At 50.7% G+C, this 15,170-nt stretch overlaps 2 protein-coding genes across 6 annotated transcripts in view; one reads left to right on the top strand and one right to left on the bottom strand.

Annotated features, from left to right (window-relative positions):
* The window catches only part of alpk1 (alpha-kinase 1), a 209,421-nt gene that overhangs the window by 14,635 nt on the left and 179,616 nt on the right, over nucleotides 1-15,170 (top strand). The window lies entirely within an intron of this gene.
* LOC133494855 (neurexin-2-like) overlaps nucleotides 1-15,170 on the bottom strand; it is a 140,766-nt gene that overhangs the window by 12,194 nt on the left and 113,402 nt on the right. For all 5 annotated transcript variants that reach the window (XM_061809063.1, XM_061809062.1, XM_061809064.1 and 2 more), the window contains one exon: nucleotides 3,278-3,449. In XM_061809063.1, coding sequence (XP_061665047.1) covers nucleotides 3,278-3,449 — 172 coding nt within the window. The remainder of the gene's footprint in view (nucleotides 1-3,277; nucleotides 3,450-15,170) is intronic.

Raw genomic sequence — 15,170 nt, 5'->3', positions numbered from 1 at the left:
CTTACGTTGGCCGCCTGGAGGAATGATTGGATTCACCACTGCGATGGGAGCCATGCTGGGCTGGCTTCTGGGGGGTTGGGGTTGGGGGGGGGGGGTCAGGGCAAGGGCATACTGACTAACTGGTACCTCTGAGGAGGCACAGAGCAAGGTGGACGATACGCAAATTTGCCTTTCCCCTTATTGTGGGATCAAGGAAATGCATTTTCTCGAGCCAAAGGCACAGGTCGTGCGCTGACCCTTGACCGTATTGCCCCCCTCCCCCTCACAAAAACAGCATCGGTGAAAGAGTTGGGAACCGTAGCCGACAGTGGGCTTGGATTCCCTTTCCGCATCCGAAGACATATCTGTGCCCGGCGGGTGTCCTGGCACTCTCCAAGGAGCCGGCCGTACATCTCATGTAGCTCTGCAGGCAGCCGGGTGTCCTTGTGCAGGACACCCACATCGGAAATCCATCAAGCAGGGCGGGGATTACGCTGTAGACGATTGGCCGGCGGCCATCCGGCTCTCTGCCTCAATGTCACAGCAGCCTCTCTCCTTGTCTGGCTTGCCTCGTTGCCTTGTTGATTTTGGTAACTTTAGATGGATCCCTTTCTTCCCCGCCGCAGGAATAGAGCAGAGGCTCTGGAACACCACGTCTCTGCGTGACGAACAAAGAAAATGGTTCTTGAGCACAGGAAATCTAACTTTCATGGCTGAGAACGGATGAAAAGGTTACAGGGATGGCGCTGCTTTGTACAGCGTAAACACTCCGCCGCCCACTCCCGGTACGCCTGTTCGTGCCTTCGACGCACACGTCTGTTTAACGACTCTCATCTTTCATCTGTGCAGCTGCTCTCAAGCCTGCGGTGGTTTTTTTTTTTTTTTTTTTTCCTTCTTCTTCAGGGGGATCCCTGGCACCTTTCATCCCTCCCTCCCTGAGCAGCACCCCTGCAACTCACCTAATTTGACGCCGAGCTATCGTTTCCCACGCTGTCGCTTTGCGCCACCTCCCAGTCTCTGCGGCTCCATCATCCATGGGACGCAGACCGGTAATTGGAGAAATCGTTCAACTGTGTAGGAGCCAGAGACGTAGGCCTCCAGAAAACCCAAATAAATAAGCATACGGTTCTGACCCCCTCCCGCATATCCACGTGGTATCCTTTTTAAAGAGCTGTCTGCAAAGAGCTTCATCATTTCCATTATTATTACTATTTACAAGTTTCAAGACTTCTCTTGAGGAACTCTTTCGATGTTGAGACTTGATCTCCGAAGAAATGTATGTCCTTTCCCAACGTCTTGGAAGTTTTGGGCAAGGCTGAGAGAAAAGCTCGTTTGGAACAACTTCTTGAATGGGCAAAGCAAAAAAGGTGGAAAAGTGGAAGCAACCAACACAACCTTCACTTAGCACACTTCAGCCTTTTACCGTTTACGTGCACTGCTGAGTGCCCCCCCCCCTTCTTTGTACACGCAAAAGTGTATCTTCAGGGCAACCTGCATCTCCTTTTACGTTGCGTAACGCGACAGCTGGGGCGGAGAGAGTGCATCAATGATGGAGAAACAACAACCCTCAACCAATTAGATGCTTCTGATTCGTGACTCCCCCCCCCAGAGTTGAAAAGAGTCAACGGAGAGATTTCAGCATGAAATTCAAAGAGGTAAAGATGGTGGAGCGGTGACACAACAGTGCCACTTTGGGATCACGAGAGGTTCCTAAAGAGCGGGAGTTGGCGGAGGAGCCCCCGCTTGACACCCTTTGCCGCCGACGGGCGTCGTGTCGCGGGGGCGGTCGGAAGATGCGTTGAGATGATCAGAAGGTGCTAACCCCTCAAAAGGGCTTGATGTGCAGGACTGTACGGTGTGTCATAGGCTGGGATCGCAACTGGCGCGGGATCCCGTTGAGCTAGCCTTCAGCGGGTCAACAAGAGTCCGGGGGGAAGACGGATTCACCAGAACCTTCCTTCGGATTGATGGGAACACTCCTTCCTCACAGCGGCATCGTGCGCTCAATCCGGCGACATGGACGCTTTTGATCCGAGCATTCCACGAGGACCGAAAATGACACTGATAAGCAAGGAGGAAATCAAATAGTTGCGCGTCTTCCCCAACGTGTCTGCGTTGAGTGTTTTGTTCCACTCAGAGAATCAAGTGATCTGATGTGGGTCACAGGAACTTGTTTCATTCGCTCCCACACATTTCCCGCCTCTGCGAGGGAAATGAGCCTTCCTCCGCCCCTTTGCGCCTCAGCCCGCGGTGTGGATGCGTGCACAAGACTTTATTGTGCTCACCATCAAACAACTAACGGCTCCCTTTTGGATACGCAGTAGAAGGAAGAGAGGCGAGCTTGACAACAGCGCGAAAATGCAAGGTGGCATAAAAGCAAAACCGATCTGGGTTTTGGGGCCTCCCGGGCTCTCAGTTGGATCGGCCACTGTTTCTCTGTAGGGGCAAGGGCCTCCAGATCCATTGCCACCAACAACCGACTGTCTCTGGCCGCGCCGCACCGATGGATGAGCTGGATTCTGCGCTGACGTCACTCCCAAGACAAAAGCTCAAAATACGGAATGTCCTCCATCTGGATTAATTACCCTGCAAGATGACAATTGGGGAGAATTTGTCAAAGTGCAGATGTGACTCGTTGGGCGAGGCGTCGAGGTCACTCGAGCAACGTTGCTGATCGTTCGTACTGCGGCGTCGAGCCACTCCGCCGAGCGACTTTCCCCTCTCTTAAATTTGACTCGTTTACATTTGTTCATCGGGCAATTAGCGCAAGAGCGCTCACTTGACGGGAGCGGAATGTGGGAACGCACGTCTTCCTTTCAACAACCATGCGAGCAGAGGTAAACACAATAAGAGAGAGAGAAATGTGGCATGCACCCAAAATAACCCTGCAAGTGAGGCCTCAATGGAAAGCGCGTCGCTGGGAGTGACGCATCAAGGGTGTGCAATGATCGACTTTTCGATTGGAGAAGAGGCACCGAGTGCGTACCGCGCCGGAAAGGTGCATCAAACGCGGTGGGTAAATGCACCGCTCACTGAATTTCCAGAGAGTCAGGACCTAACTGGAAGGAAGCGCTGACTACTTTTTCAACTCGCGTGTGTGTCTTAAACGGCTGCTCCGAATGGTCGATGCATAAGTGAGCGTAATGTACAGCGTTGGAAGGCCTCGACCGGTTCTTGCAAGGTGAACTATGAAATTGAAGTGCCGCCATTTCTCTCTCCATCGTTTCGTCCAAACTCGTTGCTTTCCATCTCTGCCTAAACTTTTACAAGGTCCCCGCAAGAGGGGCGCTCTCCCTACCTGAGGGGAAGCGCTCGATGACGGGCTGGTTGTCCACCTGCAGCGTGGCGTTGCCACCGCTGCGCGTGAAGCGCACCACGTGGTATTTGCCGTCGCTCACCATCACCGCGCTCTCCTCGATGACGATGTCGTCCGTCCCCACGTTGAAGATCACGCCGATCCTTCCTCTCTCCTGTGGACAGACGGGGGAGGGGGATACGTTGAAAAGAACAGCGAACAATCGATCCGCATTGTCCAGTTTTACGTCGGTCTCGTTTAGCAACGGTGCTCAACCCAAGAAATGATATCAGTTGTTTCGGAGCTGGGTTCGGCCACGCTGCCGGTTCTCTCCCCAGTCTGTGAAGCCATCGCGTCAGATTTGCTGCGTCACGCGCACACGACGACGTCCGATCGGAGGGACCGGGTCGGACTTCTCGAGAACCCAAGTATTGGTCGGGCGGCCGACCTGCGCCCCGCCCGCTGCTCTGAGTTTCTCGTCGCCGACTGCCTTGAACCGCTCGATCTCATCGTTTCCCGGCTTGACCGAAGGTCAAAGCCATTTACAGAGCTGGAGAAGCGGAGGTGTGTCCAAGACGCAAGAACTCTTTTTTTTTTTTTTTTTTTTTTTTTTTTTTTCCTACACGTCGTTGGCAGCGGAAGCAACTTGATTGAATCCACTGCCGTTGAGTATGTATGTTCTGGCTTCACTGTGCCGGGCTTCCGAGGGAAATGATGTGACTTCTCCCTTGCAGGCCTTTCCCAGGATTCTCGGCGAATTAGCTATTTTTAAAGGAAAGAGAAGAAACGGAAAAAGACAAACCGGGGTGACGCTCACGCAAAGATAACGACACAACCGGAGTGAGTGAGTGAGTGAGCGGAGAGGCAGTAGAGTAAGTTCACGAACAGTAAAATCACCGTTGGATTTGTAGGCATCCTAATCTCCGTTTGCCTCCGAAAGTGCTTAGCCAAGGACGCGATATTCAAAAGAGGCCGTGGCAGTTGTCCATGACATGGATCCGCTGATGAGGTCAGCGTACGCTGGGAACCACGCCAACGCCCCGAACGGAGAGCTGAAGGGTGCCCCGGCCTTTTTCTTGTCCAAATAAGAGCCGGGAACGCTACTTGTCAGGACTCCCCGAGGAATACGGCGTCCGTGGTCTTTGGCCTTTACAGCTCACGGATCAGGAGAGGCAGTGGCGCACAAACGTTGACAGTGTTGGAGAATCGATGGTATTGGCCAGATTTCCTAAGATGCCCAAAAGTGAGCTGTAAATTGCATGCAGCTCACTTTGACCTTTTGCTGACAATCTTGGCAAGTGGTTTTTTTTTTTTTTTAAAACAATTGCAAAAACTGCTGGTAAACAGTGGCTACGAGAGACCAGAGTTAAGAGTTGAAGTTGAAGGGATGGAGGCGGACATATTCCCAGAAGAGGCAAACAATCATTACTGACTTCCAGAAAGAAAAAAAATCGATCCCTCTCATGGCACAAGAGACATTTTGTTTGTTTTGAACTCATCCTGCGCGCGCGTGTGTGTGTATGTGACAGCTGAACGTCGAGGTGCTCATCCTAGAAATGATTTTGAATTCGAACGATTATACATTGGAAATTTGGGACCGCACGACCGTGAAAACGTCAATGCCGCGTTTTTCACGGGTACTCGGGCGTGGTTCCTTCTCGTGATCTTGCGGCACTTGAGGACAATATGTCACAATTGTTTTTTTTTTTTTTTTTTTTCTAACCCTTTTTGCTTTCTGGCATTTCCAAAACATTCCCGCGAGCAGCAACGTTCTCCCTGCCGTCTCTCATTTCGCTTGCGCTTTGCCGGGTTGTTTGCACCTGCCGTTCCGATGCGAAATCTGCTCGTGCAGTCGAATCCAACCGTTCTGGAAAGAACTTTGTGCTGAATGTTGGATAAATATCGCTAGACCGTCACGTCTTGGTACTCGACAGCGGTATCGACTCAATCGTGAAGGTTTTACCGACGACGATCTGAAAAAACAAAAATCGGCTCTGAGATGGTGCTGACCGGATATTCGGTAGCGCTGTTATAGGAACGCATCGAGCACACGTGGAAGAAAGCCGAGATGGCTCCCCATTTAGCGGGGCTTGACGGACGACGAACGATCGCGCTCGCCGAGGAGCTCGAATGGCAAAGTGCTCCTCGCTTACAGTCAGGAGACGCTCAATCAATGGACTTGTTATGAACTTGCCGGCCGCAGTCACTCTGCTGAAATTCAATACCGATCCCGGTGCATGAATATCAATTCAATCGGGGGGGGGGGGGAGACGAGGTACGCGTGATTCAAATAGTGATCGCAGTTCTTGGGGGGCAGGTGGGGTATCGGGCATACCACGGGATCATCTCCACTACCGCCTCTTACGCGGCGCATCTTGAAATAATCACGAGCATGACTTGAATCTGCCCCATTAAAGTGTAAATATCAGTTCGCCGCCGCCTTGCGCCAGATGAGCATTTGCGTTGTGCAACGTTAGCGTTCCTCCTGCGTTGAGGGTGGCTGGGTATAACCCGCTCCTTCCTCCGCTTCTCTGAGACGACGGGCCACATTTCAACTGACTTCTTCGTCGCCACCTAACGGGGAGCGCACGTGTCAGCAACGCCTACAAGGAAATGTTCCCTTCTTCGCCAGATGTGGGCTGATCCAAATCTGATGGAATTTGTTGAACGAAATGGAAAATGTGGCTTTTCAGCAGGGCTTTTTTTTTTTTGGTGCTTGTTGGGTGTGCTGAGGGTTCTTATTTTTGTCAGAAGAAAAGAAAGCCTATATTGTACTTTGCTTGATTCTGTCAGGAGAAATCACACGATCTCATGACGATTGCGTAAATCTGACGAGAGCGCCAGCACGAAGAGAAATTCCATCAGCAGCTGCGCAGAAAAATGTTCAGTCTCTCCGCGAGTACGTTCATACTTTTGTGTACAAGGACGGGTGGGAGGTCTGGTGAACCAATACAAGTGAAGCGAAGCTGGCCACATTCACGAGCCTGTGGAGCAAAAGAACAAATTGCTGCAAGCGCATCAAGAGAGGTCCATGCCAGCTCGTTGATTTAATGCTCTTCTTAGACGGGGGATTAATATTTTCGTCAGCAGTCCCGACTGCTCTCACCGAACCTGATGTGTTGGCGCCGTATCGCCTCTCTGCATCTCCTCTGCGAGAATAATTGCGGCCCGTGAGTCTTATCATCCTGTCACCCGCGATGCCTCGCAGCTGCCGGCAGAACAGCGCGGGGCTAATTTTCCATCCTCCGACGGCGGCTCACGTAAAGAAGCAAATCTCGGGACGCTCTGCTTTCCGGGCCGGCTCATTTGTATGTGTTTGGGGTCAGTGCCAGTCACCTTGACGCTGCCCAACATCTTAATCGCGCGTTATCCGTCCGTGCGAAAGAGCAGCAGCTTTGCCGTCCACCGCTCTAGCGGTCCTGGTACTTTGGGAGCGTGGGAGGAGAAAACCTAACCACTTCTAGATAACAAAACGCTTTCTGAACAGAATTTTGCAGGAGTGCCTTGAGATCTGAATGTAATCTTCTGCGAGAACACTTTGGAAATACCGTTTATCCGTTCCAGTCTGCCTACAAAAACAAACAAAAGCATCCGGTGATGCACTGCCCCAGGTGGCCAAGGCGGTGTAAAAAAAAAAAAAAAAAAAAATATATATATATATTTCACGTGGACATCAGCGCAGAAGAGATGTCTCAGCTCCTCCCAGAGGATCAAGAAAATACCACTGGAAGGATTTATATTCAGTGTCTACATGTGTTGCGGCGCTCTTTGTGCCGTCTGTGTTTGTGGACTAAATGCATTTTCATAGTTTTAGCGTAGTTCTCGCAAGAGTAGAGAAGAAAAGTCACTTCCACTTGTGAATCAGTGTGGCAAAGTGTCCATTCGCGTCATAGCCATAATTCTTCCGCGTGTTGCAATTTGAGGAAATAAACGCGTACACGCTCGCGTGCGAGAATTTGTGAGTCGTCGGGGGAACGTCACGTCATTCACTGGCTACCACGTGACGCGCAACGGCGATCATTCCAAATTCATCCGTTGGCGCGGTGCAGGTCTTGCGTACACGGGCGGTCAACAATGACAACGAGTCAGACGGAGATGATTAGACGCGAACGCCGGGAGTCCTCTCTTGATCTTGTTCATAATCCCGTGGAATTAATTTGCAGTTCAAACCTCTGCAAGCACTCCCAAATTCCATTTTCATTTGCGACTACTGGCGAGAGTCGCCGCTATCTGTGACTCGTGTACAATTCCAAGCTGAAGTAATTGCCTGGCCCTCCCGTTGGAAAGAAGCGTTTGTGTGAGTTGTATTCGCAGGTGCCTCCCGGGAGTCAACACAAGACCAAGAACAGGCTTTGGTTGCGTAAACAGTGGCACGATTTTGTTTTTGGGAGATAAAGCCTCGCCTCCTTGTCACGTTTCATCTCCAGTTTGCACGGCGAATTTGTCAGGCCGGCGGGTGCGCAAAGAGAGGAGAAAAAAAAAAAAAAAAAAAACCCTGAAACCGGAGACTGACTTCTTCGTTCTCCTTTTTCCTTTTGATGTTCTCACACTTTGATGGCGTAACTGTGCCTGTAGCCGAGGGCGAGCTGTGCATTTTGAACTCTGGCGTGTGGCTGAGATGGAAAGGAATGACTGTGACCTTTGCAGGAAATCAAGAGGCAAGTGTTTTCCGCTGCTTGCCTCATTTCCCTCTGCTCCATCCATCTGTCATTCCGCCGGAGACCCAAAAACAATAGCACAAATCCTTTTCAATTTGAAAAAGTTGCTTTCCGCTCTAGCGAACGTGATCGTTGAAAGTCCACCGCGCAGCCTCAGAGGGAGGGACGGGCTACTCGCCGACGATTGCGCTCCAAACTTTCCGGACGGAGGTGAAGAAGGTGAGGAAGGAGAGGCTGGCGAACAAAACATTTGCGTGGCGCTAAACTGAGCAAACACGGATGAGCGGAACAAAGTTGCTGGGGTTGTCCTTTCGTTTCTCCTGACAGAAATCTGATGATGATCTTTCAGTCCATGAGCTAAACCTGTTTACGCGCCGTTCATGTGACCTCATTTTTTCGTCGTGGGATTCGATGCAAATGAGAACAAGAGCCATCTTGACGGCTATCGTACGCCGTCGCACACCAACGCAACACGGTGGCAAAATGCTGTCCAGTTGCGAGTTGGCTGAGAACACGTTGAAATCCTTGGTGCGGGAAAGAACTGGAAGAAGGCAACTCCGCACACCTGGCGAATTCCCCCGACGGATTTCTTGAAATTGGACCATCAAAAACGATTGGACGAGAAAAAGACACCAGTGGACCGAGTGCTCGCCAACTTTCCCAACGGGCCTCGTGAGTTCTCGGCGTCGAGCTGCGTTCCGGCCTTGCGCAAATGCCGGCGTGACCGAGCAGATGAGGATTTGTCGTTTCTCCCAAACGGGAATGATTGGAATCGAGCGGCGGTAAACCTCCTGAAAAGCCACGGAAATACCGCAGTTGTGCTTCGGTGTCAATGTTAGCACTTGGCCAAGATCACTCGCGCAGTCGACGCAGAGATGCATTCTGGGTAACAAGTGCGCAGGCGTGTGAAGTCGTCGTCTTCATCTAAAAATGCCAACAGAGAAGGACGCAAGGAGGAAAAAATAGTTTGCGGTCCCTTTGCTGGGGAAAGAACAACTTCTCCTCTGCCGCGTTCACGAACAAATTCATTTGTCGTAGTCTGCGTCCCCCTTAAATCGAACTTTACATTTGTGAAATGGAATTCATCCGGTATGTTTTTGAACGGGTAAGCGTGGAAGTGGGTCTTGCCCGCCCGGCCGGCTGTGTCCATTTGGGTTTGGGATCGGCCGTAGAAGCTAAATATTCAGAGGTCAATCGCCACCTGGCACTGGAGCAAAGTATGTAAATTTCCGGTCCAAAATGTGTCGGTCACGAAAACGGTCACTGCTCCGCTTGACATTGTTTCACTCCCCACAAAAACCTGGTCGGTGTGACTTTTTGGGCCAGGAACCAGTGCGACGAACGCGTTTTCCTCAAGAAACCTTTTTGCTCTTTGTTAGCTCTGCAGCTTAAATTGTCCCGGATCCCAAGTTTCTGCACATCTTGAAAGATCAGCTTAAAAGAGGCGGCAACCTGGGGACTGCTTTGAAAAGTGCTGGCAGTGAATGAAACACGGACCCGGTTTCTTGACAGATGAAGGGATCGGGCGCCTGTGGTCATCTTCGTTTTTTTTAACAAATAAAGGCTCCCCGACGTGGGCTCACATTGTTGACAAAACGTGATGCTCATGACGAGTCTTGATTTTCAGAATTGCAAAATTCCAATTAGCATAAATAATAGCCCAGATGGCCCCCGTTGATCATCTTCCGCCATATTGCCTTTCTGCTCCGACGTAACCGCGGCTGACATCCTGTTTGCGTGTATAAATAACAGCGCCGCACACTTAATGGCGCTCGGTGTGCCAGATGAACGTCTGCATTTATTTTCATTCCGCTTGTCTGCGTGCGTCAACACGCATCGCGCGGCAACCGCAAAGCTAATGCACAATGCGGACTGAAAATGCGAGGAGAAAGTCCTCACGGTGCGTCCGGTCGGACTTTCTGGACAACTCGGAGGTCCGTGTTTTTCCACAACAACAATACATTGCACATGGGAAGGTTTGGCCATCCTTTCACAATTATTTAGCGCAAAATACCCGGCTTCTGCGCACATTTTATGAACTCGTCATTTCACATGTAGCAGCGGCTGAAAAGCAAAGTGTGAAGAGTCACTGTTGCGGGTCGGGTCACTTGGTCGAAAAGCTTTCAATAGGATGCTGTGTCGTTCCGCGCGACAACCACAGTCGCAGCGTCTCATACAGGCGTACCACGGACACCTGCAAAGTAGCTCGACAAACCGTTGGTCTGCGCGCCCGACATCGGGCGAGTCGCGCCGGACGGGCCGAAGCTGCCTCTCGGGCTCGGTCTTACGTGCAGGTAGCGTGTACGGACGCTGCCTCAGACTAACCGATAGATTTGAACTCGGGAAGTTGGGAGAAACACTGCGTTCAAGTCCTCTGGAATTCCGGTCCTGACTCCAGGAAGTATTCGTACAAGGCGCAGTGCACTGATTAGCCATTGATGGGAAGACGGCTGGGTTTTTCTTGTCGTCTTTTCCCCACCTCCCACCTTCCGCTGTCAACATTAGGACGCTCACGGGAGGCCGCTGATGCTCAGCCGCTCGTCCGGGCAACGTTTGAGGTCTGCGTGCGTTGAACGCTCGCTCCCCTCGTGAGCGGTTCACCCGCAAAAAAGAGCGTCCGGGGCATCGTTGGCGCCGAGATGAGCCAATGCCAAAGGTGAAAATTCAATCGAAAGAAATTATGACGGTGAACTTTTCTCGAGTCGACGTGATTCATCTTTCAGGGGAAATGGCCAATGAGTCCAGAGAATCCGAACGAAATGGGTTGAAATCAGCCAAAGCGTGAATGCCACACAGGTTGTTCGGATGTCCGGAAAGGAAGAGTCAAAAAGCCATCGAAAGCGGTTGCCGGTTGTTTTTCTTGAAGATCTCGTCTTCTTACTCACTTGGCTCACGTTCTGTTTTTCTGGAGAAACCAACCCGTGTTCTAATGCTGATCTGGAGATTGAGGAAAGAGCGCTAATCTAGCCGAGCTTGTCTTGCCACAGAACAATGGCGCGGATCTTCAAAATCCTCTTCTCCGTTCCGCAAACCATTTGCGCTCACTTATGCGCCTCCGGTTTTCACGCGCACGTCGCATCGGCGCGCAGGACAGGGGTCTCCGTTTAACGCAGCCTGGCGCCTTCCCGTCGGCATCTCATCAACGCCTTCAATTGTTTCTCCTCCTGCCGCTCGGTTGCGCCGAGGGATTGGAGTCTCGACCCGATGCGCGGCGGAGCGTCTCGAGCTCACGCCGGCGTCCGACGGGCCGTAATGAAAACGTTTGAGGTCTTCATCTCCCCTCCGGGTTTTCAGCTTTCAGTTTTCCTGGCACGTCGTATTTTTCTACAGCCGTCTTTGCTGCTGTTTGCCGATTGGTCTGCCGGATCCCGTTCTGGTCAATTGTCGCCCCGTAATGAGTTTGGCGGCGTATGGAGGGCATTAGCATTTGCTCTACTCCATTTTTCTCAAAGAAGAAGAAGAAGAAGAATTGTTTGGTATTTTCTGCTTGTGATTGACTGCTTCTCAAGTCGTTGCAAAATATCGACAGGACGATGGCTCATATTTGGTAAAACTCTGACGTCTGGTCACAATTTCGATGGGTTTGATCGCATTGCTCATATCGGTGGAAGGCAAAATCAATTAGCTCTCACGTGTCTTGCAGGGATTGATTCAATTCCCCCCAAAAGTGAACAGATTTTTGGGAACTTGTGCACTTCCGCGGGATGAAAGAAAATTGGATGCTGCAATGTGGCTCGTATGTCAACTTCCTGGTTCTCTCCCGGTCGTACCCTTTGAGTGTTTCAACCACCATTCTAGATGAAGCGATATCGTAGGTTCTGACTGTAAAGGGACGGCGTGCGGGCTTGGCCGCGTTCCAGCGACACCCCTGTGTGACGGCGCCAAGCCTCCACTCATATTTTTGCTTATGTAATGAGCTCCCGCCGCCGTTCCAACGCAATCGGGATTGTGCCTGACACCCAAATGCATTTTCCTGCCTTCAGCCACTTATGATGCTATTTAAATTTGGGCAGGAGGAAGAGGTTTTTTTTTTTTTTTTTTTTTTTGAGGGGGGGGGGCTTGATTTCTCACTCTATCTGCTGTTGTCCTACTTTTTGGGTGGGTGAGCCAGAAAGGCACAGAGGAAGAAGAGCGAGACAAGGGAGACGGAGGGGGGAGGATGACAGCGAGGGTTGGGGGGGGAGTGTCTGCGAGGATGCGATAATGAAGACGGTTAATTCGGAAGGAGGCAGCGATTACGCCGCAAGCGAGGAGATGCACTCGGCAGATTTTCTGCTCTCCGTGGCTGTCACCCGGGCTGAGGGGGTTCGGGACCAGAGCAGGACGGGAGCGACACTTTTAATTAAGGAGACAAAATAGCCCCCCGCCCGCCCAGCCCGCAGGTCAAATTGCGGTGGATTGAAAGCTTTTCCTGCGCTCAAAAGCCATTTTACATCACTACAAGTTTTCACTTGGCTCTCTTTTGGATTTTGCACCGAGAGATTCAAGGAAATGAGGGACTAGTTAATGCGCAACCGTAACCAAAGCAACGTTGTGTTGGTCAAATTTGGACGGATTCAGACCTGATGGCAGAGATCATCTCATCCACGCCTGAAATTCACCTGCTGCTTTTTGTCCTGCCTTTCTGCCTAAATGCTATATTTTCTTTTTTTGGGGGCGGACGGGGGAGAGCCGTCAAATCAGCGAGAAACAAGTCACACTCCCCGAAACTGAAAAATATAAAGTTAGAAAGTCTCTCGAATCGGGCCAGATCAATGGATAAGGCTTGGCAGGCAGAGTTAATGGAATGCAGCCCGTGGCCTAGATTAGGATGTTTTCTTTTTTTACTTGGCTCTCCTCACGCCACCAGCCGGTATCTCTGGGAAATAAATTTAAAAAAAAAAAAAAAAAAAAAGAGAGAGAGAGGGGGGGGGGGAAAAGGGGAGATGGTTTTATCATTGCTAGGCTCCATTTATGTTCTTCATTTGTTTATTTGGAGGTGAAATTAAATGACTCAGGGCTACATGAGTGCACTTTATTAGTGTTTCACCCAGCCAACCCCACAAACCTGAAATGTTCACCAAAGTTTGGTCCAAATCTCAAAATGAGCCTGTATGACCGCACCAGACCAGCACTTCACTTGATACCCTGCAATTTAAAAGGTACCAGGACCACCGCAGTCCCTCGGGAGTCCTCGCCGCAATCCAAATGGTTGAAAAGACATCGTGCAAATCTGCTCTAATTTCGCTTCTTCGTGGAACGGAGCCCCAGATGTTCACGACAAGAGGCAATCAAAACCCCTTTTGAAGCTCACAACCCTTCAGCAAAGAGTCACATGGGCTGTCTTTATTGCCATCACGAATTCCAAGTCGAGCATTACAAAAAAAAAAAAAAAAAAAAATGGACACTCGGAGAAGAGCTAAATTGACAATGGCCACCCGCGACGATTCCTCAATTTGGCCTGCAGGAGCAAAGTCAGATTCGGAGATTCAGTCGGGCGTCACATTTGGAGGAAGTCAATCGTGATCAAGACCACAGAATATGGAACATTACTTTGGGGTGTGTGTGTGTGTGTGGGGGGGGGGGATTAGTTTTGCAATTTGAGCCCCACAATTGCTTTCTATGTGCCCGTACCACAGTGCCAATCAGATATTGAATTTGCCACAGTTAAGGGTAGCTTGATGAAGCTCGCTGCGCTGACAGAGTGCAGACACTCGCCAAAATGGACTTGACGACAGATTTGGAGCACATAGCTATAGGTTGGGTAAGAATAGGAAAGAATGGAAGAATGGAAACGCTACAGAAGGCAGTGGGGCGGAGCGTCATGGAAGAGGGCCGGCTGAGTTCAAAGTGCAAAGATGAGAAAGGCCACACGTCACGTTAGCGTTTGCCGTGATAAATTGGGCCGACGACGTCTTTTCCCTTACGTCGTTATATACGGCGCTACCCCTGGGTTACGAAGCGCCTCCGGAAAAACGTTGCCTCTAATTACCAGGAAAAATTAATAATACCAAGTAGGGGGGGGGGGGGGGGGGATAGATGCTGGATTCGCAGCCCCCAAATCCCACCGAACATAAACACGCCGTATCTTGGTTTGTGTCTCGCGGTAGAGCTGCCCTCCCGTCGGCTATCGCCGGAGCATCTTCCTGCCGTCCCATTGGCTAGGAGGGACGTCAACCTTTTACCCATGATGCTCTTTGTTCACCACGGGAGCCCACCGAAGTAGTGGAATGGAGTTGTGCGCGTTTTCTCTCGGCTGTCAAACGTTTGCCTCCTCCTCCATCCCCCACGATGCCTTTCACCTCTCTCGCTCACCCTTCTCTTCGCGGAGTAAAGGTAAATCACCGTAATTATTATTATTATTTTTTTTTTTGGGATTCTTTACATGATCAATCCATAGAGTGAATGTTTGGGGAAAGCTCCGTCGCCAGCAATTCCTGGCTTTTGGACGCAATCAAGGCTCGCTTTGGGGGTCACCCTACAGCATCTCCGCTCCTTAATCGTTGACCCAGCTCCCGTTGTGGCCTGGCGTGGGGCGGCACCCCGATCGGGAGCTACACAATACCGTAAGCGGTTCCTGCTCGTTGACAGCTTTTGCCTGTTAAAACTTAAAGTGGGAGCTTGTATTGCAATATGAATTCGACCTGGCCTCACTGGAAGGAACCCTGAATTCTACGGCGCGCGCGCGCACAGACAAGAAGCAAAGCCAATCTTTTCCGAAGGCCGACCAAGAATCCGTTTATCCTCCTCTGGAAATGGCTTAAAAGGAAGCTGAGATTAACTGCGGACCAATTAAAAAAAAAAAAAAAACTGGACTCAACCCCATCTAAGTGGAACAAATAATTGGACTCGAGTCGAATATGCATGCGTTTCGGGGAACTAGAAAATCCGCGGAGGACATGCTGACCTCATCCACTGAGTACTACCAGCACGCTCCAAAGTCTTGCAGATAGTTGGAACTCTTGAGGTGAGCGAGGTATGGGCAGAGGCCTTGTTGGGTTTGAAATTTTGAAAAAAATTTTTTCATTCTAACTCGAGGCATTTTGAGAAGAGCCCGTGTGACGTTCCTGTAACAAGCTGCCACCTGGATATTGTCGAATTGGGCTGAGCTGGGTCGCTCAGGCCAACACGAACATGAGCGCAGAAAGAAGTCACCAAAGAGGGGGGCAAGGGAAGGATTCAACAAAACGACAGGGATCCCAACATCGAAAATGTAGATTTAGGATTAGGACTCCGGAGACGAAGCGATGACCCGATTG

The sequence above is a fragment of the Syngnathoides biaculeatus genome, chromosome 21, assembly GCF_019802595.1.
Source record: "Syngnathoides biaculeatus isolate LvHL_M chromosome 21, ASM1980259v1, whole genome shotgun sequence".
Taxonomy (NCBI): domain Eukaryota; kingdom Metazoa; phylum Chordata; class Actinopteri; order Syngnathiformes; family Syngnathidae; genus Syngnathoides; species Syngnathoides biaculeatus.
The sequence above is the reverse complement of the archived record's forward strand: the minus strand, read 5'-3'. Positions and strand labels throughout refer to the sequence as shown.